The sequence below is a fragment of the Neopsephotus bourkii genome, unplaced genomic scaffold (genome assembly GCF_033783945.1).
Source record: "Neopsephotus bourkii isolate Nb327-2 ecotype Australia unplaced genomic scaffold, CSIRO-AGI_Nbou_v1 NB_1797, whole genome shotgun sequence".
NCBI lineage: Eukaryota > Metazoa > Chordata > Aves > Psittaciformes > Psittacidae > Neopsephotus > Neopsephotus bourkii.
Genome location: NW_026902270.1, coordinates 475,482 through 496,032, shown reverse-complemented (window position 1 = coordinate 496,032; position 20,551 = coordinate 475,482). Strand labels below are relative to the sequence as shown.

The window sequence follows — 20,551 nt, the reverse complement described above, 5'->3', positions numbered from 1 at the left end:
TTATATCCCATTTCCCGGCGTCCCTTTGGAGCTCTGGAAAGCAATGAAAAAGCCCAGATCTGTGCACTTCATCTCCTCTTTTCCTCAATGTTCCTTTTTCCGTTCCTTGGTGCACAATCTGCCATCTTCATGTAGGGGACTGGCGCACATTTGAGGATAAAAACCCATTCTGCACATCTCATATGTTCTAAGAAGATTCTACATAGAGAGTTACTTCATCTGGCCTGTTTTGCCCTCTATTTTTACAGTCACTGGAGTAAGCAGACTACACATAAACATTCCCACAACCTGTGGATAAGTCAGACCTATGTTGGTACGGCTGTGTTCAATAACAGCACAGTCAAAACTCTGACTACTGTGCAGCAAAACTCTCACCGTCTGTGTGGCATAGGGCTACGGCTTCAGAGAGGGTTTTGCATGTGAAGATGCTGCCCCAAATGCCTGCTGATACAAAGCAGATGTGCTCATTTCATCCCAGTGCATTCTGACTACAGAGAATGTTGTTGAGGATAACATGTGGACTTGCTGCTTTCATTCCGAGTTAGGGTTTACTTTTGCTTTTCACACCAGGGTCTTGGCGTAGCTTACAGAAAGGGGTTAGTTGTTTCTAGCTAGAAACCTTTGGTAGACCTATCTGATCATATAGGAGACTCTTAGCAGAAATGGTGGGTGGGAATAGAGCTGTCCATAGGAGGATCTTAAGCACTGATGTCTGATCTCTTAATACATCTCTTTGCCTCTCTCTTTTTCTGTTTTTGCTTTTGTCTTGAATAGTGTATGGAGCCATGTAATTGCATCATGTCTCATTGTACATTAGCCATGTAATTGTGTCAATAGCATCCATAATAGTGTATGGATACTCATGTAAATGAGCACCTCCAAGTGGTCATTGCCTTTGTTATATCTTGAGCAACTGCTTTCAGCCCCCTTTACAGTCAGATAAAAAAAACCTTAGTTTGGCTGCTGTGAGTGCTAGGGTTGCCTTCAGGAATGACCAAATCATTTAGAGACACTTTAAAATATGATTGGATAGGATCCACCACTTACCTGAGATCACCATCCATGTACATTGCTGATTCTTTTTATGTCTCATTTTGGGTTAGCTAAAAGAGAACAGTAAGTAGTTTCTGCCCAGTATACTTACAGTTACAGAAGGGTTTGGTTTAGAAGGGACCTTTAAGATTGTTTAGTTCCAACCCCTCTGCCACGGGAAGGGACACCTTCTACTAGAGCAGGTTGCTCCAAGCCCTGTCCAACCTGGCCTTAAACATTGCCAGGGATGGGGCAACTTGATTTATGAAGATCATAATGAATCCTTTGCTTTTACCCTTATTTGCAAGTTATAGGGGGGGTTTCCCCTTATTTTATGACTTGTAATTATTAAACCCCTGAGGTAGAACCTTCCTCATTCCCTTTAATTCAAAGACAACACAACCAGTGGAAGGGCGGATGACTTTCCCCGGATCACTCCAGATGTGCTGCAACCACTCCACACAACCTTCAAACGCCGTTCCAGATGTTCACCCAAACTACATGCCTACGCTTTACAAGGGTGGGAGAAGGATTCCCGTTGGCCACAAACCAACCAACCAAACCCCATCGGTTCGCTGTGTGCCTACAGGGCTGCCCGAGTCTGACAGTGCCTGTGATGTGCTCTGGAAGACGAAACGCAGCCCGTTTATCCCGGCAGCGTTTCCGTACGGAGCAGCGGCCGCCGTTATCGGAAAGGGAACAAGAGAAGGAGGCGGCGGCGGGGGACCGGGCTCTCCCGATGCCGCAGCGCCACCCCGCGGCTCCCGGTGCCTACTGCAGGCGCTGCCCGAGCCGCAACGCGGGCTGTGCGTGTCGAGCGGAGGATCTCCATGAGCCTTGGTGCTCCTGAGCCGAGGGAACGGGGCAAATCGAAACCTTCAAACGGCGTAATGAGCCTTTGCAGCGTGGTCGGGACGGGTTCAATGAGACCCGACCTCGTTACGCCAAAGCTCTGCCCCATTTCACTCCTCCTGATCCCACCAGCGTCCTGACCTCTTTCAGCTGGGGTTGACTGGGAATTCCCAGGTAGAGGACCTGAACACCTCATCTAGTGATATATTAGGCTGCCCTTGGAGCTCCTTAACACGCAGGTGCCCTCGGGCCGTCCACGACCTGAGGAAGAGGGACTAGTGCCCAGGAAACCCAAAGCCCAGCTCTCCACCTATAGAACCATCTTTAAACACAGCACTATGTTTCCCCCAGAGCTGAATTCCATGATATTCCCATTTCTCTGTGTTTCCTTGGCTTTCCCCGTTTCATTTTGCAGGAAAATCAGGGTGGGTTTTCACAGGTAGCAATGCATGCATGTGCTTTTTCTCTATAGCAGACTGTGCATAGCCTGTAGAAAAGTGACTTTATTTCTGGAAAGCTGATTTATGGAGCAGCAAACGGATAGACCAGCTGATCCCCAGGGAAAAAGTGCAAGTTGCCACCAAGAAGCATGTGAAGAGACTACCAAAATCGATGTTGGTGTTGCCTGGCTGATAACTGTATTAGCAAATATCTTATACTAGCCTAGCCTGTGTGTCTTCCTTGGTAACCATGCTGTTTTTAACAGCTTACATGCACATAATCGATACAAGCATTTCTTTGAGGTCTGGTGTATCACATTATAGCAGAGCATTGAGTGAGAAACTGGCAATAGGTCAACCAAACTAAAGCAGTTTGACATGACTTTTGTCAGATAAGGTAGGAATTGTCCAGGGGGACTTGAAGGGGGGGGGGGGGGGATTTGTCCTTAAAATAGCTGATGGTCCACATGTACACGCTCCACTGGCAGCACATCAGCAGTTAGCCATGTGAGAAACATCCATTCCTAATTGGGTTTAGCATCTTAATTAAACATATTCGACCAACGAGGCCAAGGCAGAGGGGCTGAGTGGCCACATTGCTGCAGCTGATCTATGCAGACAGAAGTGCTACATGGCAGATGTATCTTAATATATCTTAATATATTAATAGATCTTAATATATCTTAATATAGATTCATAGAATCACAGAATAGTTAGGGTTGGAAAGGACCTTAAGATCATCCAGTTCCAACCCCCCTGCCATGGGCAGGGACACCTCACACTAAACCATGGCACCCAAGGCTCTGTCCGACCTGGTCTTGGACACTGCCAGGGATGGAGCATTCACAACCTCCCTGGGCAACCCATTCCAGTGCCTCACCACCCTTACAGGAAAGAATTTCCTCCTTATATCCAATCTAAACTTCCCCTGTTTAAGTTTGAACCCATTACCCCTTGTCCTGTCACTACAGTCCCTAACATATATCTTAATATATCTTACTGTATCTTAATAGGGCCCCCACCTTTTGTCGTGCTGTAAGCAGCAGCTCCCCCACCCCACAGCGCAGAGAGCTTTGTAGAAGAAACCTTATTTGTGCTGTCTCAAACAGGCATGTGTTTGCGTTCCCTTTCAGATGAACTTCAATTCTGACCCTGCTGAGGGTGTATTGCTTGCTTTGGAAATACTTGCAATAGCCCCTAGAATGTTTATTTTCCACCCCAATATGCTGCTACATTCTTGCAAGCTCTCTCCGGTTGTAATGCAATGTTTGGCCAGGAAACAAGAGAATACAAATGAAAACCAGTGCCCTGGTCTTAGGGAAGCGTAGCGAACCTGTGACAGAAAGTGTTTTATTGGAAAGAAGACAAAGGTTTCCAGAGGAATAACAAACAAAGAGCTGCTCAGCATCCCGGTAAGAGCATCGGCTTCGGATGTGTGTTTCCTGGAAGAATCAGAGCATTTCACTTAATTCTCTTTCTCTGCCCTCAGCAGGTAGGAGAAGCCGAGGGCAGGGCTGGTGGTAATGTTCCAAAGCAGATAATGAGATGTTTTACAAGTGCAATAACAATACGATTTGTGTGACCAGCAAACTGTAACAAAAAGAGATGGAAACATCTACAGATTGTTTCCAGCAATGCATCCAAACCACAGGCTTTTCCCAGGTATTTGCTGGGGAACAGCACTTAAACCAACAACAGGCTCCAAAGGGTCAGCAGCAGGAGAGCACTTCTCCCCTGCAGTGCTGTGTGGGAGTCTGTCTGACGCCAGTGTTGACACTGGGGTCCCTTTTTGCTAGGGGAATAGAGCAGGGTCAAGACAAGACCTCTGTTTTCTGATGCAAGGGCTCAACCCATCAAGTGAAGGAACAGAAGTTCCCCAAAACAGCACTGGAGAACCTGAAAGCAGACCCTGGTGTCCATGAAGTCCCAGCACCATCAGCTCCTTGCACACAGACCAGATGGAAGTGCCACTATCAAGGTGAGTCCGGAGCCAGACCTGAATTCAACAACAGCTGGCCAAATCACCTCAGAGGGCCAGGCAGGAGCCTTGCTGCACTGTCACTGTCCTGTGTGTGCTCAAAGTTCAAGTTCTCCATGGTAGCTAATGCCTCTTCCTTCAAAACTGCATCACACAGGGATATAACATCTGGGAGCAACCCCAGAACCAGGACATCCCCTTCTGATGGACCACTGATCTGGGGGAACAGCAGGTGATCGTGCTCTCCCATAAGTGCAAGCACAGCTCACAGAGCTATATAACCTAAGTGTTAGGACTAACATGTTGTTGGATGGCACCAAGTGCTTTGAATCCCACTTTATGACCAACAACAGAGGCAGGGAAATGTCAAGAATCAGAAAAGGAGGCTCAGGTAGGCATCAAGCAGCATGAGGAGACTTGAAGAGCTGGGAGATGAGAATAATTGAATGAAAGGGCTAGAAATGAGGTTTTACAAATGCACAGGTATAGCTAGGATCGTATAGGACCAACCCAGTCATAAGAAAGCGATGCAGATTCTTTTCTGGTTAATGGAAACAGCAATGGAATTGGTAACTGAAAACCACAGAGCAGGTGGAAGCTGAGCCTGGAAGAGCCCATGGTGCCCTGTACACTGCAAGTGAGGCTGCCATAGCCATTATCTTATTGCTAAGCTAAGCAGGCCAGCCACGTGCATTGGCTGGAATCTCAAAATGCTTCATTTGTACTCAGATGAACTGTGTGAATCCTCAGTGAGGAGCAGCACATCCATGGATCTGCCTCTACTGGTGTGGATGATGGATGATGGATGGGAAACCTAATACATGGGAGGAGGGGACTGACAGAGAATAGGGAATTTGCTTTCAGGACAGTGGAAAAGACTTTTCTTGCTATAAAGGGAAAATAAAAGGGTCGGGAGTAGGATTAGCTTTTGCCCCATAAAGCAAGGTAACAAAACTGGCATTATGCTCTAGTGGAAAGCCAACCTTGTGACTAGCAGCACAAAGCCAAAGTCATTGAGCAGACAAAGCCTTGTAGCTAATATACAAAGATGCAGAATTGCTGTAAGACTATTTGCCAATCAACACATTATGCTACACACTTACATATAGTACAATGTACAACAGACATGGGAAGTCATCAGGTGCCTGGATTGTCTGCAAAGTTGCTTTCTCTCTCTTGGAGTACATCATACCTAGCAGAGACAGGTTAAAATTGATTTCCCAACGCAGTACTGTCACAAGAGGTTTTATTTTTGTTTGAAGTCAATCTTTAAACCTATTGCTTTTCTCCTCTGACTGCAAACATAAACCTCTCCGCTGGTACCCTGGTAGATCTTTATCCTGGTAAAACATAGCACATAGTTTAAGTCTTGGCTTTGAGATACTGTGTGTAGATCAGGTTCTTCTGGCTGTGTCACAAGATAGATTTAAAGAGGCATGAGAGGCAGTGGTGTGGTTGACTTCCAACAGCAGGTGGATGCCTAATGTCCCTTTGCAGCTTTAGAGGTCATTCCTTCATGTATTGTTTTGCCACCTGCCCATATAAACACTATCCACAATTTAGGAGTTAAACCCAACATTAGCAGCAGAAAAATCCATGCACATAATGAATGAAAAACATTTGGTTCTGGGCAAAGGCACAAAGTGCTTTGGGGTCTGTTGAATATTCATTGCGCATATTCCTGAGGAACTGATGTCCATATTTAAAGTTTCACTGGTTGGGGTTTTTGGGGGGAGTGGAGGGTGTTTTTCAGATCAAGCCCTACAATGGGGTATAAGGTGAGACTGATCAAACTGGTTTCATCCTTGGTTAGCATCAGTTTCTTCAGGCTTCTGGCAGTAGCTAGACGTTTGAACTGTGTTTGTCCTTACTTTGTTGTAGATGGGCTGAACTATATTTTCAGCTCTTGAGATCATTGGTCATAGCTCTGCTTCACCAGCTTCAGCTGAGGACATCAGGACACCCAAAAGAGAGCAAGGAACTGCTGAATGGATCAACTGCTGGTATCATTAGTGGTAGGGAACCTGGGTTTCCTGGTATCTTCACCATTGGTAAAAGTCCAAAGGCAGCACCAAAGAAAGATTGCTACAGAGCATGAACATTAAAGTTACCTGCTTTACACCAACAATATGATAATTAAAATCATAATAATATAATAGTATTATATTATAATATATACATATTATAAAAAATGAATAACTTAAATCAATGATTGGGTTTTTCAGGGACATGTAAATAGCTTACCAACCCATCTTGCCCCAAATGATTGGGATCAAATCCTGTCTTTTGGTTTGATAAAAATTCAGCCTGTGTTTCTAATTTTCATTGGGTTGTTTCTTTAAAGTCTTCCCCATGTAAATAAAGTTTGGCGAATGCTAATGCAAGGCTCATTTTGCTTTAAAAAGACCTATAGAAAGTGTGCTTATCTTAAAATGTTTATTCCTATCTGTTGTATATTTAAAGAGACAATCCTTTTTCATATGGAGCATGCTTGGAAATACTGTTCATTTATCTTTGTCTAAGAAGCTAAGTGGCTACAAAAGCAGCCTTCACTTGTGAAGACAGGACAGCAGTCCCTCTCTTGACTGTTTGACCCAGACTAATCTCATTTCCCATATGGAGTGGAGCACCCCAGGGACTGGGGTTTTTGGCCCACGCCAGTGGATGGGAAGACAGCTTGGGGCCGATCCTGATGTCATCCTGGTTCACATCTGTGGAAAACAGCAAATGCAGAGTAATGACCTCACTGTGAGGAGCTTGTGAAGTTGCCAATGAACTACTTAGGGATGCTCTGAAACACTTGTGAGAGCATGTGTAAACCTTCACTGCGACACAAACTTCATCTGCGCAGCTTGCTTAATGCCTCTTGCCCAGTGTAGTAACATAAAGTCATGAATTACAAGGTGATGGGGTTTGCCTGTTTCAGGCAAACAGGTTTGTCAAACCTACACAACCTTCTGCTCCGGAAGAAACCCTTAAAGCAAAAGGCTGGCTTCCACCCAGATTTAAAAGAGGAGATTGCTTTTCAATGGGCTGCATTAGCAGGAGTCTGTGGCCAGCTGGTGGGAATCATCAATCCACTCTGTGATAGGCTATATAAGAGTAAGGTTGCTCTAGTAATAGCTTTTTTCTTTTTTGTTTTAACAGAGTTTGGGTTGATAGGAATCATTCCAGAACTTGAAGAAGGGAAAAGTCTCTCCTGGAAAGGTAAGGTACTGTTGAATGGTAATCACAAGTATTGGTTGTTTTATACATGAACAGTTCTTTCTCAGGGTTTGTTTTAAGCAAAGACATTTTTTTTTCTGTATCTTCTGTGTGACCCAAAGCTTGCAATAATTCACGTATAACTTAGCATGTGTCTTACAGTGGTCATTTTATGTCCTAATTAAGGTCTTACCTTTAATATTTATGCTATCATAGAGCCATTAGTAAGCTCTAGAACCATTAATCTCCAGTCTCATGGCCCTCACCACTTCTTCAGTTTACTTATACTGGGTGTCAGTATTGCTGTTAGCATGTGCTTCCCACACTAGTCCATGGTGGGCCTTACAGAGAGGAAGTTTGACCCAATTGGAGAAGAGTGAGGTTGATTCTGGTCCTGTCTCCAGAAAAGCAAGTTATATGGCTTTTTGTAACTGTGGAGTTGTGTATTGTTGTGTTGGGTCTTGTTTACCTGTTAACTGGGGATGGGAGTGAAGGGAAACACTGTTTATTCGTGAGCATGAAGAACCAAAGCACTACTTTGGAACTGTTAAAGCTTGTGGAAGCGAAGCAAGACTCTTCAGTGCTTCAAGGACCTGTTTTGCTTACAAAGACACATGAGCAAGAGATTTGGTCTATAGCAGGTCTAGCATCACAGACTAGAGCCTTGTACTTCAGTTACTCCTTTAATGACAGCCTGAAGTCCTTGTTTAAGCTCCAGTTTATGTCTGCAAAGCTGGCCTTGGGTGTGCATGGGGAAACACAGCCCTGGTTTTGAGCAAGCAGTTGCCATATTGGATGATGTAAGAGTGCCAAGTGAGGTTAAAAAGTGAGGTGCATTTTTAAAGAGAGTTGTCTATGTGTCTGCAGGGGCATGGAGAGTAAGAGAGGGGAAAGGAGGGGAAAACTGGACCAAATTCACTTGTGGGTTTTGGTGTGTGTTGTTTTGTGGGTAGGGGTTCTGGTTGGTGTAATTTCTAATGGGATGGGGGTTTTGTGTGTGGGTCCTTCCACACATGCTCAGCTAGACTGGATAGAAGCCAGTGCACCAAGGTGGACTGGCCTTATGCCTTTTTGGTACTCCAAACTCAAAGAGACTGAAACAAAGCATCATGGTGCTTCAAAACCCTTCTGGCACACATCGCTGCATAGGATGCATTTATGTGAATGTATGATAATGCTCATTATGCCAACAATACTTCTTAAAGTGTTTTTGAATGCCTGATTTTTCCCAAAATGATATATAAGTGCTTATGTGAGGGATGTGGTGGTTGTGGCTTTTGCTTTACATGTTGTAGTTCCCATGGTCCTTATCTTCAGCAACAATGGGGGTGGATTCTGTGGCTCTGCAAACATAGGATGTGTGATACTAGTTTCTTATCACTTGTGGTTTTAACATGTTCCTAATTTGCTGAAATCCTGCAAATTCCTTAAAAAAACAACCCAAAAAAAGATGAACTTTTTTTTTTTTTTTAAAGCCACATAATTGTGGATTACAAACAGCTGAGTTGATTTGCAATCACCCTATAAGCAACATCCTAGATCCCTTACTTGGAACCAAGGTGTGATTTAGCTGCTTATTCATGTCTTCTTATTGAAATGTAATTACCCTTAAAGCAGGATACACCTAGTGTAACAATGAGGGTATGGCTGTTTTGTGGATGGGAAGCATTTTGTCAAAGAAACAGTAAACCCTGTTATTGTGAAGGTCTCAACTGTGGATGGAGTTTTTGGTAGAAGCTCCTTTTGATTTCCAATGATAACACAACAGTATTTCTTGTGTGTCTTGTCGGCACTTTTGCATCAATGTGTCAGGCAATGAGCTGTCTAAAACAACAGGAACTAAGGTGACTTAGCTCTGAAGTGCTGCTGCAGGACTGTGGTCAGGTAAAGTAGGTGGGACAAAATCAGAGTCTGGGTATCTCAGTTCTTTGCTTATTCATAAAGCAGTGCCTTGCTTACCCCTTTGGTGTTAGCTATTTTCCTTGTATCTAATCTTTTTGGAATGTAACTGCTCTTTTTGGCAAATGAAACATGAAATTGTTCCCAAATCAGGTTGTTATTTTGATGTAACAAGGTTGCTGAGGCAACAAAACATTAAGCAGGTGCATATGACTAATGACATCAAAGGACCAGCATCAGTATATTGTTCAGTGATAAGCAGGACTAGAATGACTTGCAATGAGTTTGGCATCTCTTTCTTTGAAGACAACAGCTCTATAGCTAATCTGGAGTGAAGGTGTTTGAACTCAATGTACCAGGAGACATGCAGGCATTAAAGTATGTAAAGTCAAGGCAGATCAGGCACTTAAGCAGGAAGCTGCTCTAGCATAAATAGTAACCAATTCCATTGCTAGATTTCATTTTCAAGGAAATCAGGACATGCTGATTTGTAGCACATAGTGCACAGGAGATGGAAAAGTACAGAGCAGGCCCAGCTGTTCTGTATGAACACTGAACAGCCCTTGCTAAAATTATTATGTCTAAAAATACAAAGAAATACATCCAATGAAGGAGAAAAGATGAGAATCGGTAGCTTTCACTGATCGTCTTTCTTCCCCATGTAGTTTTAAGCAAAGCTTAATTTCCTTAGGCAATATTAACAATTACTAAATGTACAAATTTATCTAGAGAATATGGATCCCTATTTGGATAGCATATTAATTTGAGCCAATTCATTTCTTTGCTGGATTATCACAATCTCTTGAGTAAGCCATTTTCCACTAGGACAAGTCTTGCACAGTAAAAATGAACAGAGATATGCAAATACAACCTAAAATAAAAAGAAACTTGCAAATGTGGCTTTATTTAATTCTTACAAGAGGGAGGCACTTTTACATAAAAAATGCAGAGGTTTCATTATAACTACAAAACCCTAAAATATTATTCTGTGACAACGGAAAGAAATGGTGTATGTGTGAGAAAATGCAGTGATTATTTTGGTCTTGATTTCGTCTCTATACCATTTCTTACACTTAAAATCCAAAACATAAAAACCAAACAAACAACAAGAGACAACCCCACCAAAACCTCCTTTTTCTTCTATTATCACAGGCCAACATAAGCACCGAGTACTGCTGACACTTTATTTTGTGTCCCTCATCTCTCATCATTTGTATTTGTTGTACAAGGCAGAGACTGACCCAAGGGCTTTCAAGAATTCAGTGGGTGCTGTTGAGATACTATAAACAATCACGTGTATTTGCCCTGATTCAACTCTGCCCTGTGTGCAAAACCTGCTTATTTCAGTCAAGTTATTCATCTGCTTGGGCCCAAATGAAGAATGTGTGTGTTGGGATGGGAGGAGAGCAGGGAGGGATGCTTTCCTGCAATTATTTCCCCTCCATGGACTCAGGAAAAATCAAATCTCTTTTTACATGCCATACTGGAAAGCTGAACTAACAGGTCACTGGTTATTAGGCCCTAGGTGTCAAATATATGGCATTGCTGGTGATAAGCAGCTATATATGAAGCAGTGCTGGGCAGACTCAGAGACTCTGCTGAGGCTGGTTGGCTTGCAAGTGAGAGCAAATCCTGTATTACACCATGCAAGTGGGAAGTAAAGTTAACAATAACCTTAGATGAAGCAATAATGTTGAAAGATGGGCTCAGATTCTACAATACCAGTGTGCTAAGGTTATAACTTGACAATGAAAGAAACGTCGCTAATGTCACTGGGAATATCTCTGGAGAAAGGCAATCCTCAAAATGAATGCTGCCACAATCCATCCTTCTGCACATACATTTCCACTTCAGTGTCTTGAGTGGAGAAAGCAAACCTCAGGTCAAGAATCTTAGCAGATAAAATGTCTCTCCAGTTGATGGATGAGAATATGTATTCATCGCTTACAGCAATCCTCTTGCTATTTATTTGGTTTGGGGTTAAAAAAAAACACTAGGTGAGATCAAGGTGGTTTCTGGTTGTGTGAAAATGAGGTTGGAAGTGGAAGGAATGCTCAAAGGATGCTAAAGTTATATTAAAATTGCTTGAAATAAGTACACCTGAGAAAAAACAGTATTTTTCTAATTACCTTTGCCATTAAAGTGGCTGAGCAGAACATGGCTTTACATTCTCATGTTACTAGCAAAATTTAGGCTTTCAAGTATGTCAGAAACACAACTGCAACAGGGCTTACAAATAAATTTCTTCTGGGGCTCTGTGAATGCAAAATTGACCTAGATAAAGGGAAAATGATGGACCATTAGAGGGTGCTCGGATTGAGCAGTGCTAGATTTGTCACAAATAGGAGAAATGCCTGCCACAATTTCTCAGCTTTACTTAGCAAATCCCAGTTTGACATCCTGTGATGAAGACCAGAGCACATTGTTTCCAGCCATCTCCTGTTTTCCAGAATTGCCTGGGGTGTGTTTTAACTGACTTTGCAAGTAAATTACCTGACCTAATCCAGAAGTCTTTTAAAAGTCCAAAGCTGGGTCCCTATGATAGAGGAATTAAAGCTGGTACGGTAAAACAAGAGCTACCTGCAAAAACTGAACTACTTATAAAAACATTTCATTTTTGAAGTTGCTTTACTAATACTGATACAACTTGTAAACATGTTCACAGAGAGCTTGGGTTCTGGATTCTGTTGGGGCTTTTTCCTTTTCCCCAAGCACAGATTAGAAGATCTGTAGAGGTTTTCCTTTGTGTGGAATGCCTGGAGAAGTTTAATGACACTGGTTTGGTTCAGATTCAAATACAGGACCAAAACTTGCAACTTGTGGCTTGGTGCTAATATAGGAAAACTAAGTAAAATTGGTTCTAAACAGAACTTCCTGAACTCTCTCTCCAAACTAAGTATCAAGAGCATAGAATGAAGATGGAAGATAAATCTAGCTTTAAGATTTATCACTCATATGAATAAAAGAACATCTTATAGAATTTTATCTTGATTGTCTCTTTACAGCTGAAAAGAGAGGATTTCCCTCACCACCCCCTTTCTATATAAAGAGAGGGAAAACATGCTGTTGATTATTTTCCTGGCACATGTTGAATAACATAATACAGGCTTCATTATGGCATGAGACTAATTACACAAATTCTATCTGAGAGAAAAAAGTTAAATTAAGAATGGAACGGTTACTGCATAATCAGTGGGCACGAGTGAGATCTAATGTCATTGTGTTTAGAAATGGCTTCATCCAGATCCAGCTGTCTGTTGTTGACCTCCACCTCCATGCAGCCGTTATAAAAAGCGGTTACTAACGTAGCACCCAGAGGAACATCTGCACAGAAACACATTCAATTTATTAGGCCAAGGCATGCAAATTCTTATGTATTTTTCAGATTAGCAAAACCATGGGGAATACTGTATCCCTGTCCATTAGTCAGCCACAGGAGACGAGCAATTTGGCAGGAAACACTTGGGTTCTCCTTTTTTTTGAGGTTGAGATAAAGTCAGCAAAGCTGAAAAAGGTCAGTAAAATTTGAAAGGTGCCTTTGAAGTCTATTTCCACCCTGAAACTGAACTGCATGAATGTTTTTGGTGGTAGCGTTTCCTCTATTAACAAGCGATCCAACAGTTTGTTTCTTGGAGTCCACTGCTCTTGTCCTGCCTTACACACAGATGTTTATGGATCTAGAGGTCACAGAAAGAACCATCTTGCTGTTGCCAGAAAGCTACTCTGGATTCAAACCTGCAAGTTCTCAGAGAGGGGACTCCTGGGAACTCTACACATTTTACTGCTTCCTTACTGCTTCTTCAAAGTGGATTCTCTGTAAAAGACTCGCTTTATCTGTTGCTCATTTAGGTATTGTTTGGATCTGCTTCAGGAAACAATATGTTAAGCATAGAAATCCAGCAGGCATTGTTCTCAGGTCTTAGGGTACAACTGGATTCTTACAAGCTAAACTTAAGGTGACCCAAGTACATTCAGCAGCTAGGATGAGGATGCCTAAAAGCTGATCTCCAGAGCATCATCTTTGGTTTCATATGTTAACCACCCTATCCCTTCTAGAAGATAGCCTTGATTGTCTGGGGAACAAGAAATGTTGCTTCCTTGTCATTCTTCTTTTGCTGTAAGATAAAGTACTGCACAGTCCTGTAGAACAGTGCTCTATTGCTGTGTTCACTCCAGTGATAACTCTGCTGCCATAGAACCGTGCAAGACTCATTTAGCTTGCACTGGTTGTGCCGAATTAATTAATAAAAAGGTATGCTCCCAATGCTGGTACTAGTTTGGAGAAATGGGTATAAAAAAATGGGGATTTCTGGTCTTACAAAATGCGTATTTTTGTTAGGTGCCTTTTGATCATACAGTTAAAAGCACTGTAGCCCAATGTGGGGATCCTTGCCTACTTTTTTATACTTCAGTAATCCCAGAGGCTTTTCAGGGGTAAGTTGGAGTGAGTAAATAAACTGGTGTAGCCAAACTGGCCGTAACTGGGAACCTGAAGTAGCTTTCCTATATTACTTTTAATTTCTTTGGTAGCAGAGGCTGTTGTGGGAGAGGCTTCATTGGATAATGGGGATGGTGGTGTAGCTTTTTTTGAGACCTTTAAGTGGAAAGTCTTTATGCATACAGAGGTTTTCTGTTAATTTGCATGTTGAAGATACATTTACTTTAGAGGAGCAGCAAGTAACTAACTTCCTTTCCCAGCTGCTTCCCATCTATTTGCGATGACTGACTGAAGCTCTCAAATGCCAGTTTCTCTGTGGCTGGCAATGTACTAGCATCATTTAAATACCACAAAGATGAAGATGTCTAAAAAAGTACTGGAATACGTGTTAAGTTACTATGGCTCAGTTAAGCTACTGGCTCTCTTCTACTACGTAAATACTGACTTCATCTCTCTTTTAAAACTGAACAGGTATTACAAAACCATTATGGCTATTGCAGTATCTGACAGTACTGCACCTCTAGACAAGCAAGTCTAGAGGGTAGAACCATAATTCCACCTTCTTCTGCACATGCTACCTTGGCAGAAATGCCTTAAGTGATCATCTCCAACGGTATTTAGCTCCTCCCCTCTTTCTATGCACCCTTGCCTCCTGCAAAAGAAACATATTGCAGATAAAGACCAGCTGTATCTGAGGCAGTGCTATGACACTGCAGCATACATGTAAAATGGAAGTCGATTCAAGACTATGTAGGTCAAACTCTTAGAATTTCCTTAGGAATTGTGACTTATCCTCCCTAAAATAAATGGAGGAAACAGAAAAGCTCTGCAGTACTAATGCTGTAACCTTGGTGTCTTTATCAGTGTTCAAGACTGAGGATCTTGGGCTGTGAAAATTCCTCATCTCTGGCAATGCTCTTCTTGAGGATTCAACCTGAAGTCAAACTGGTTTATAGATAAACACATGTACACTCTCTGTACAGATTAATGCTTGCACATGTCTGAAGACTGCATACACTTGCAGCTTGCTTTAAACAAAATATTTGCTGTTTCAACACATTTTCTGTCTCATCAAGAGTGCTGGTCATCTATTGCCCTGAGTTTCATTGCTGAAACAGTATTCCTGACTCCTGCACTTCTGACAACTTACAAATGCCCAGCATTCTTACATTGTCCATGTAGCTCCTAAATAGTACCAGCTGCTGGCATTTCATAAATATGCAATGCTCGATGCTCTCCAGCTCAAAAATCAAGACATTTCCTACATCCAGATCTCTAGAGAGAGAGACTCATACCTTTTCATGGGCCTAGAAATGCTACTGTTGAAAAGCAGGCTCCCTCAAAAGCAGAATAGATTGAATGAAACAAGCACTTGGGGGGGAGGGAGGGGGGAAAGCCTGTTTCTTTCAGTACAGTTATAGGCTTTCTCTAGCTTGGGTCAAGCTGAATATAACCAGGCTTGTACAAATAACCAATTAAAAGAAATAGAATTTACCTGGCAGGCCGCCCAAGTAGGTAACAACATTTGACATCATTGCTTGGTGCAGGATAGACAGTTCCTCTGGATTGCTTCTGTCTATGTGAGAATCAACAGACAGTTCAAGTTGCTGTTTGGTCACTAGAAGGCCAACTAGCACTTTCCTGGGCGTACATAACTTCTTTGATTCCAGATGTGCAACAGTGATGTTTCCAATGGTCACAATGATTTTCTAATTGGAAGAATGATAGTTTAGAAAAGGTGTCACACATAACTTTAACAAACAACTATACTTGGTTCTGATACGTTTTATATTTGGAAGTAGAAGAAAATGTTGGAGCCACATTTTAAAACCTGTTAACCTTAAGTTGGAAAAGTTACTGACCTGGATGTAAAGTTGCTACCTTTACTAATGAATGCCATTCATTTATATTCTTACATTTATAAGTGAGGATGTTCACTGTAAAAACATCTTTGGCATGGTTATGAGGTGAAGTCCTGTTCCTCTGGCAGTTTAGAAGGTAAACCAAGTGCTCACTACAGGTTCTTATTTCAGGCAAAAGCATGGATTAGCCATGGTGTATAAACTGTCTATTTTGGGATGCCTGATGTGAACAGGCTAAACAGATGTAAATGGAAATGTAATGAAAATATAAGGATGAAAAGAACAGTTTATAAATCAAAATTAACATGATGCCATTACTACAGTATCATCATTTGGCTTCTGTCATATTTTCCTGTCTGTTTTGTGCATTTGAAGGAAAGGTTGAAGATGTGATGTAGTGGCTAGTACCTGATATAAGAGTGCTTAATGCTTAGTCACTGATCTAGCAGTTATTAATAGTACTATATTTTCTGCACAACACTATACAATCTAAGTGCTCTTCAAAATATCTGTGTATTAATGTGAGTAGCTCTTTTTAGTTTGATTTTACATAAACGGAGTAGTAAGTTCTATGAGACAAAAACAAAAGATGTGACTTAGGCAGATCGGCTGCCACAATAACTGTAAGTTCACCTGTGAGTCAGAGGAGTTAGAGTCCACTATGGACAAAGCAAGAGGTACTGTTGCACCAGAAACCAAGGCAAACATAACGCCAGTATCTGTGGATGGCCGAATAGTCATAGTCACATTTATTAGCCAGTCTTCAGCATTGTCAAGATCATCTGTTTTAGAAAGAATAATTGAAACAAGTAAATCCTTCTGCTAATGAAAAATTAATGTAGGGTCAGAAATTAGTATTTAATCTGCTCCCACTGCAGAAAAATTTGTACTTATCTCCAGAAACAAAAAAAGCAAACCCAAACTTGGAACTCTTAGAAAGAAGTGTAAGTCTTTAAAAAAACCCAAAACCCAAAACAACAACAAACTCCAAATAAACCCCACACCACAAAAAAAAAAAACCCAACCTTCTCCATTCTAGCATGGAAGAGTTGCCACATTCACTAAATGTCAGTTCAAAAAGAAACACAAAAACGTACTTTACTCATGAATTGCTGCCACTGAGTAGAAGATGGCAGTTTTCGTACACTTTAACATTCCAAAGCAGCTCCACTAATAAATGTGAATATTTTCTGGTGTCCTCAATGTAAAAAGGACATGGAGCTGTTGGAACAAGTCCAGAGGAGGCCAAGAGGATGATCAGGGAACTGGAAACCCCTCCCATATGAAGACAGGCTGAGAAAGTTGGGGCTGTTCAGCCTGGAGAAGAGAAGGCTGCATGGAGACCTCGTAGCAGCCTCCCAGTACCTGAAGGGGGTCTATAGGGATGCTGGGGAGGGACTCTTCATTAGGGACTGTAGTGACAGGACAAGGGGTAATGGATTAAAACTTAAACAGGGGAAGTTTAAATTGGATATAAGGAGGAAATTCTTTCCTGTTAGGGTGGTGAGGCACTGGAATGGGTTGCCCAGGGAAGTTGTGAATGCTCCATCTCCAGCAGTGTTCAAGGCCAGGTTGGACAGAGCCTTGGGTGACATGGCTTAGATGAGGTGTCCCTGCCCATGGCAGGTGGGTTGGAACTGGATGATCCTAAGGTCCTTTCCAACACTAACTGTTCTATGATTCTGTGATTCTATGCAGGTGCATAAAGTAAAGATGCAGATGGTGCAAGTATTATTTCATACGGTACATTCATAGGGAAATTAATAGAAAAAATACTTTTTAAAGAGGTATTTGTCATCTTCTGTACCTTTTCTTCCAGTGTCTCTCCTCTCCCTGCCCCTCCCTGTCAAATCTAGTAGCTTCTTGATTTCTAGTAGGAAGCTTTGCAACCATACATTAAAGAAAATTCTTCTTTAAAGAAAATTCTTCCTCTTCTTGAGGAAGCAGAAGTCCTAAAAATATGAGGTAAGGGTACATTCCTACACAAAGCCAAATGAGTAGGGAGACAGCGGGCTGTAACAGCTCATGGAAGGGCAGCAGTTAAATGTGGAAAGCCTCTTGAGAGGGGAAGAGGGGGTGAAATCTTGGCACCAGCCCCAAACACGAAGGTCAGGAGGATTCATGGCAGAATGGCATTAGTGAATGAAAGGGAGGATAGCTGAGGAAACTTGAGTGGCATGGGAAACTGATATAAGTCATTTTTGAAGCATAGAGTATAAGAAGCTGGAGAAATCTTTTGAAGTGGGCTACAGAATTTAAAGAAACAAAATAGAAAAGCAAGAAGAGAATAGGAAGAATAACAGAATATAAAATAGAATGGGACAGACTAGCAAGTCCTGGGATGAAAGCATTGGGGATCAGCTGAAGGATAGCATAGCGTTTCAGATGGGGAAGAGTATCATGACAACAGGATTTGGGATGATGCTCAAGAGATTATTTTCATTTTGGAGATTCTGGTTTGGAAATTTCGAAGTCAGGGCAGGTCAGACGGGAAAGTTCTGCATTCAGGAAGGAGCAAGAGATGCACCTAAAACCTCTAGACAGGATATTCATTTAGAATCTGATCTTTTTGCTTCATACCCCATCTTCTTTCTCAGTCAGTAATATGATAGCTTTCCCCATTGATGAAGAGGAGACAGAATTAGATCATTGGAGAGTCAATGTGCTCAACACTGCCTGTTCTTTGCAAGTAAAGAATCACTTTCTAACCTGAAGTATTTCAGAAATTAAGTGGATTACATCAATGGGATCAGATTTCTCATTCAGGCAAATTTCCAACAGGATTTACAGGAATCATGGCTGGATGCAGTGGTGTACAGCTTGGTTTGGGTGGGTCTCTTTCTTTCTATCTTTTTTTTACCCTCCTTTTGTTTAACAATTCATCAGTTCCATCATCAGTCCAGCAAAAAATATAGGAACAGACAGCAGAATACTTACTATAGTTTATCTGAAACTTGGCCATTCCAGTGCCAGGGTAGAAGGATCCTCTCCCCACTGCTACTAAACAGTGTTTGCTTTGTTTTTCTTGAATAACTTCTTTTACACCCGAGTGTCCCTGATTCATCAGGTTCCAGGCACGAATGCAGCCATCTAGCCGAGGGTTAATCTGTAGAAGAATTACAACAACGAGGTGTTTGCATTCAAAGTTGTTTTACAAATGCTAATAATATGGCATTACTTTACATGTCAGCTTATTTCTGGGCAGCCAAAACCAGCCTTATTGATGTGATAGGTTACAGCAATGACGGTGGGAGAAAACAAACAGCACACATTTAGTACCTCAGCCTTCAAAAGGTATTTCTGATTTAAAAACATTTTCTATTTTGATGCCAGCCATCTGTACAAAACGATTGTTTCAATTTTTAAAGGCCACGCTGTCCTTTTGTTCAGGTCACAACAGCTTTTCTGTTGCTGGAAGACAACGATCACTAGCGCTGTTCCTTGTTTGAGGTTTCGTTTGCTCCTTGTACCAAAGTACAAAGGCATTTCTGAAACTACCTTCTATTGGGATGTTGTTGAATTGCTTCCTATTTCTTCTCTCTGATTCACTTTTGACAAAAATGGGTTTGGTGGGTTGGGGAAAGCTGCAGTCTCTACCGTTACTTCTTGCACCTCTGTTTAGACTGACAATTACTTTGGCAATGACTTGGCTGTACCCATCCCCAGCATAAGACAGCTGTTAAGGATGGAAGACTGAGAGAATCATGGGCCTTGTCTAGCCTGTACTATTATAAAACCTAGTAGAAATGAATGCTCATTGTGCTGCCTGCACAGTAAATTCCATACCTATTCAGAGCCTAGCCAATGCCAGCACCAGAAACATGAATCACTGTGAAATACTCCTGCAGCAGACATGATTTAGGGAATCTTAAAGCTATATTAGGGAATGGACTACAGAATCCTGAGAGATTAAGGCTGTGGGGACCATGGCAGGTTGGAATCAGGTGCTCTTTAAGGTCCCTTCCAACCCAAACCATTCTATGGTTAGAATGCAACTCTTCCTCCTTGTGTGACTAGTAAGTAAAGAAAATAAACCCAAATAAATAACAGACCAGTATTAATCACCATTACTCTTGGCATTTTAGTTACCTGTTTAACAAGAGTGTTGTCCGCTTTGCGAGGTAATCCTGCAATGTACACCTTAGTTTCCAGGAAGCCCTGTGACTGTTTAAAAAGAGTTCCTGGACTGTTAATACTCATCACGGCTTCTTTAGCTATTTTTACACTGATGCTGTGTTCCAGTTCTTCAACTGATATCTAAAATGAAATATAAATAATTACATATACACACACAAACATGCAGACCATTTAAAATACTAATTACATACACCCATAGGAAGCATTACTAATGCTTCTCTAAGTGGCTGACTTGTAAATTAGTTTTCATGCAGTCAATATTTGCAGCAAATTCAAATCTGAATCAGAACGCTGTCCATCTGCATGGACATCCACAGGAGGATGATCACCCATTCCACCCCCATCCTGCCCTTGGGAAAACCCATGCAGCTGACTACACAGCTTTATGTGCTATAGTGTTTGCCAGAAGCTGATTTCTACAGTTGCTCTATATCAAGTCCACATTTGGCACACAGTTCACTATGTCACTACAACCCGCTACAGAGGATTGAATCTTCAGATGAAACACAGACAAAATAGGCTCAGTGCTTGCTCCCACTATTATTAAGCATCAAAGTAGATTTTTAGTCTCAAGGAAGTTGCACTGAACTGGAAAAGGAGGTCTGAGCAGGATCCTAGCTTCTCTCACCCCCCTTTAAAAATAAACCCCAACTGATGTTAATTTAGTATGATTTATAGAGAGTGTAAGTGACCAAGGCCTTTCACCTTA

General features: G+C 41.8%; 1 protein-coding gene and 1 long non-coding RNA gene across 2 annotated transcripts in view; one reads left to right on the top strand and one right to left on the bottom strand.

Moving 5' to 3' along the window:
• The first annotated feature begins 7,433 nt into the window (after positions 1–7,433).
• LOC133206521 (uncharacterized) overlaps positions 7,434–20,551 on the top strand; it is a 33,338-nt gene continuing 20,220 nt past the window's right edge. Inside the window, exon 1 of the long non-coding RNA XR_009723802.1 lies at positions 7,434–7,509. This is a non-coding gene — a long non-coding RNA (uncharacterized LOC133206521). The remainder of the gene's footprint in view (positions 7,510–20,551) is intronic.
• The window catches only part of PROS1 (protein S), a 33,559-nt gene continuing 23,292 nt past the window's right edge, over positions 10,285–20,551 (bottom strand). Inside the window, exons 11-15 of the mRNA XM_061342579.1 lie at positions 19,795–19,962; positions 18,643–18,811; positions 16,339–16,487; positions 15,339–15,552; positions 10,285–12,729 (exon numbers count right to left, since the gene is read on the bottom strand). Of these exons, the coding sequence (XP_061198563.1) occupies positions 12,584–12,729; positions 15,339–15,552; positions 16,339–16,487; positions 18,643–18,811; positions 19,795–19,962 (846 nt within the window). The 3' untranslated portion in view covers positions 10,285–12,583. The remainder of the gene's footprint in view (positions 12,730–15,338; positions 15,553–16,338; positions 16,488–18,642; positions 18,812–19,794; positions 19,963–20,551) is intronic.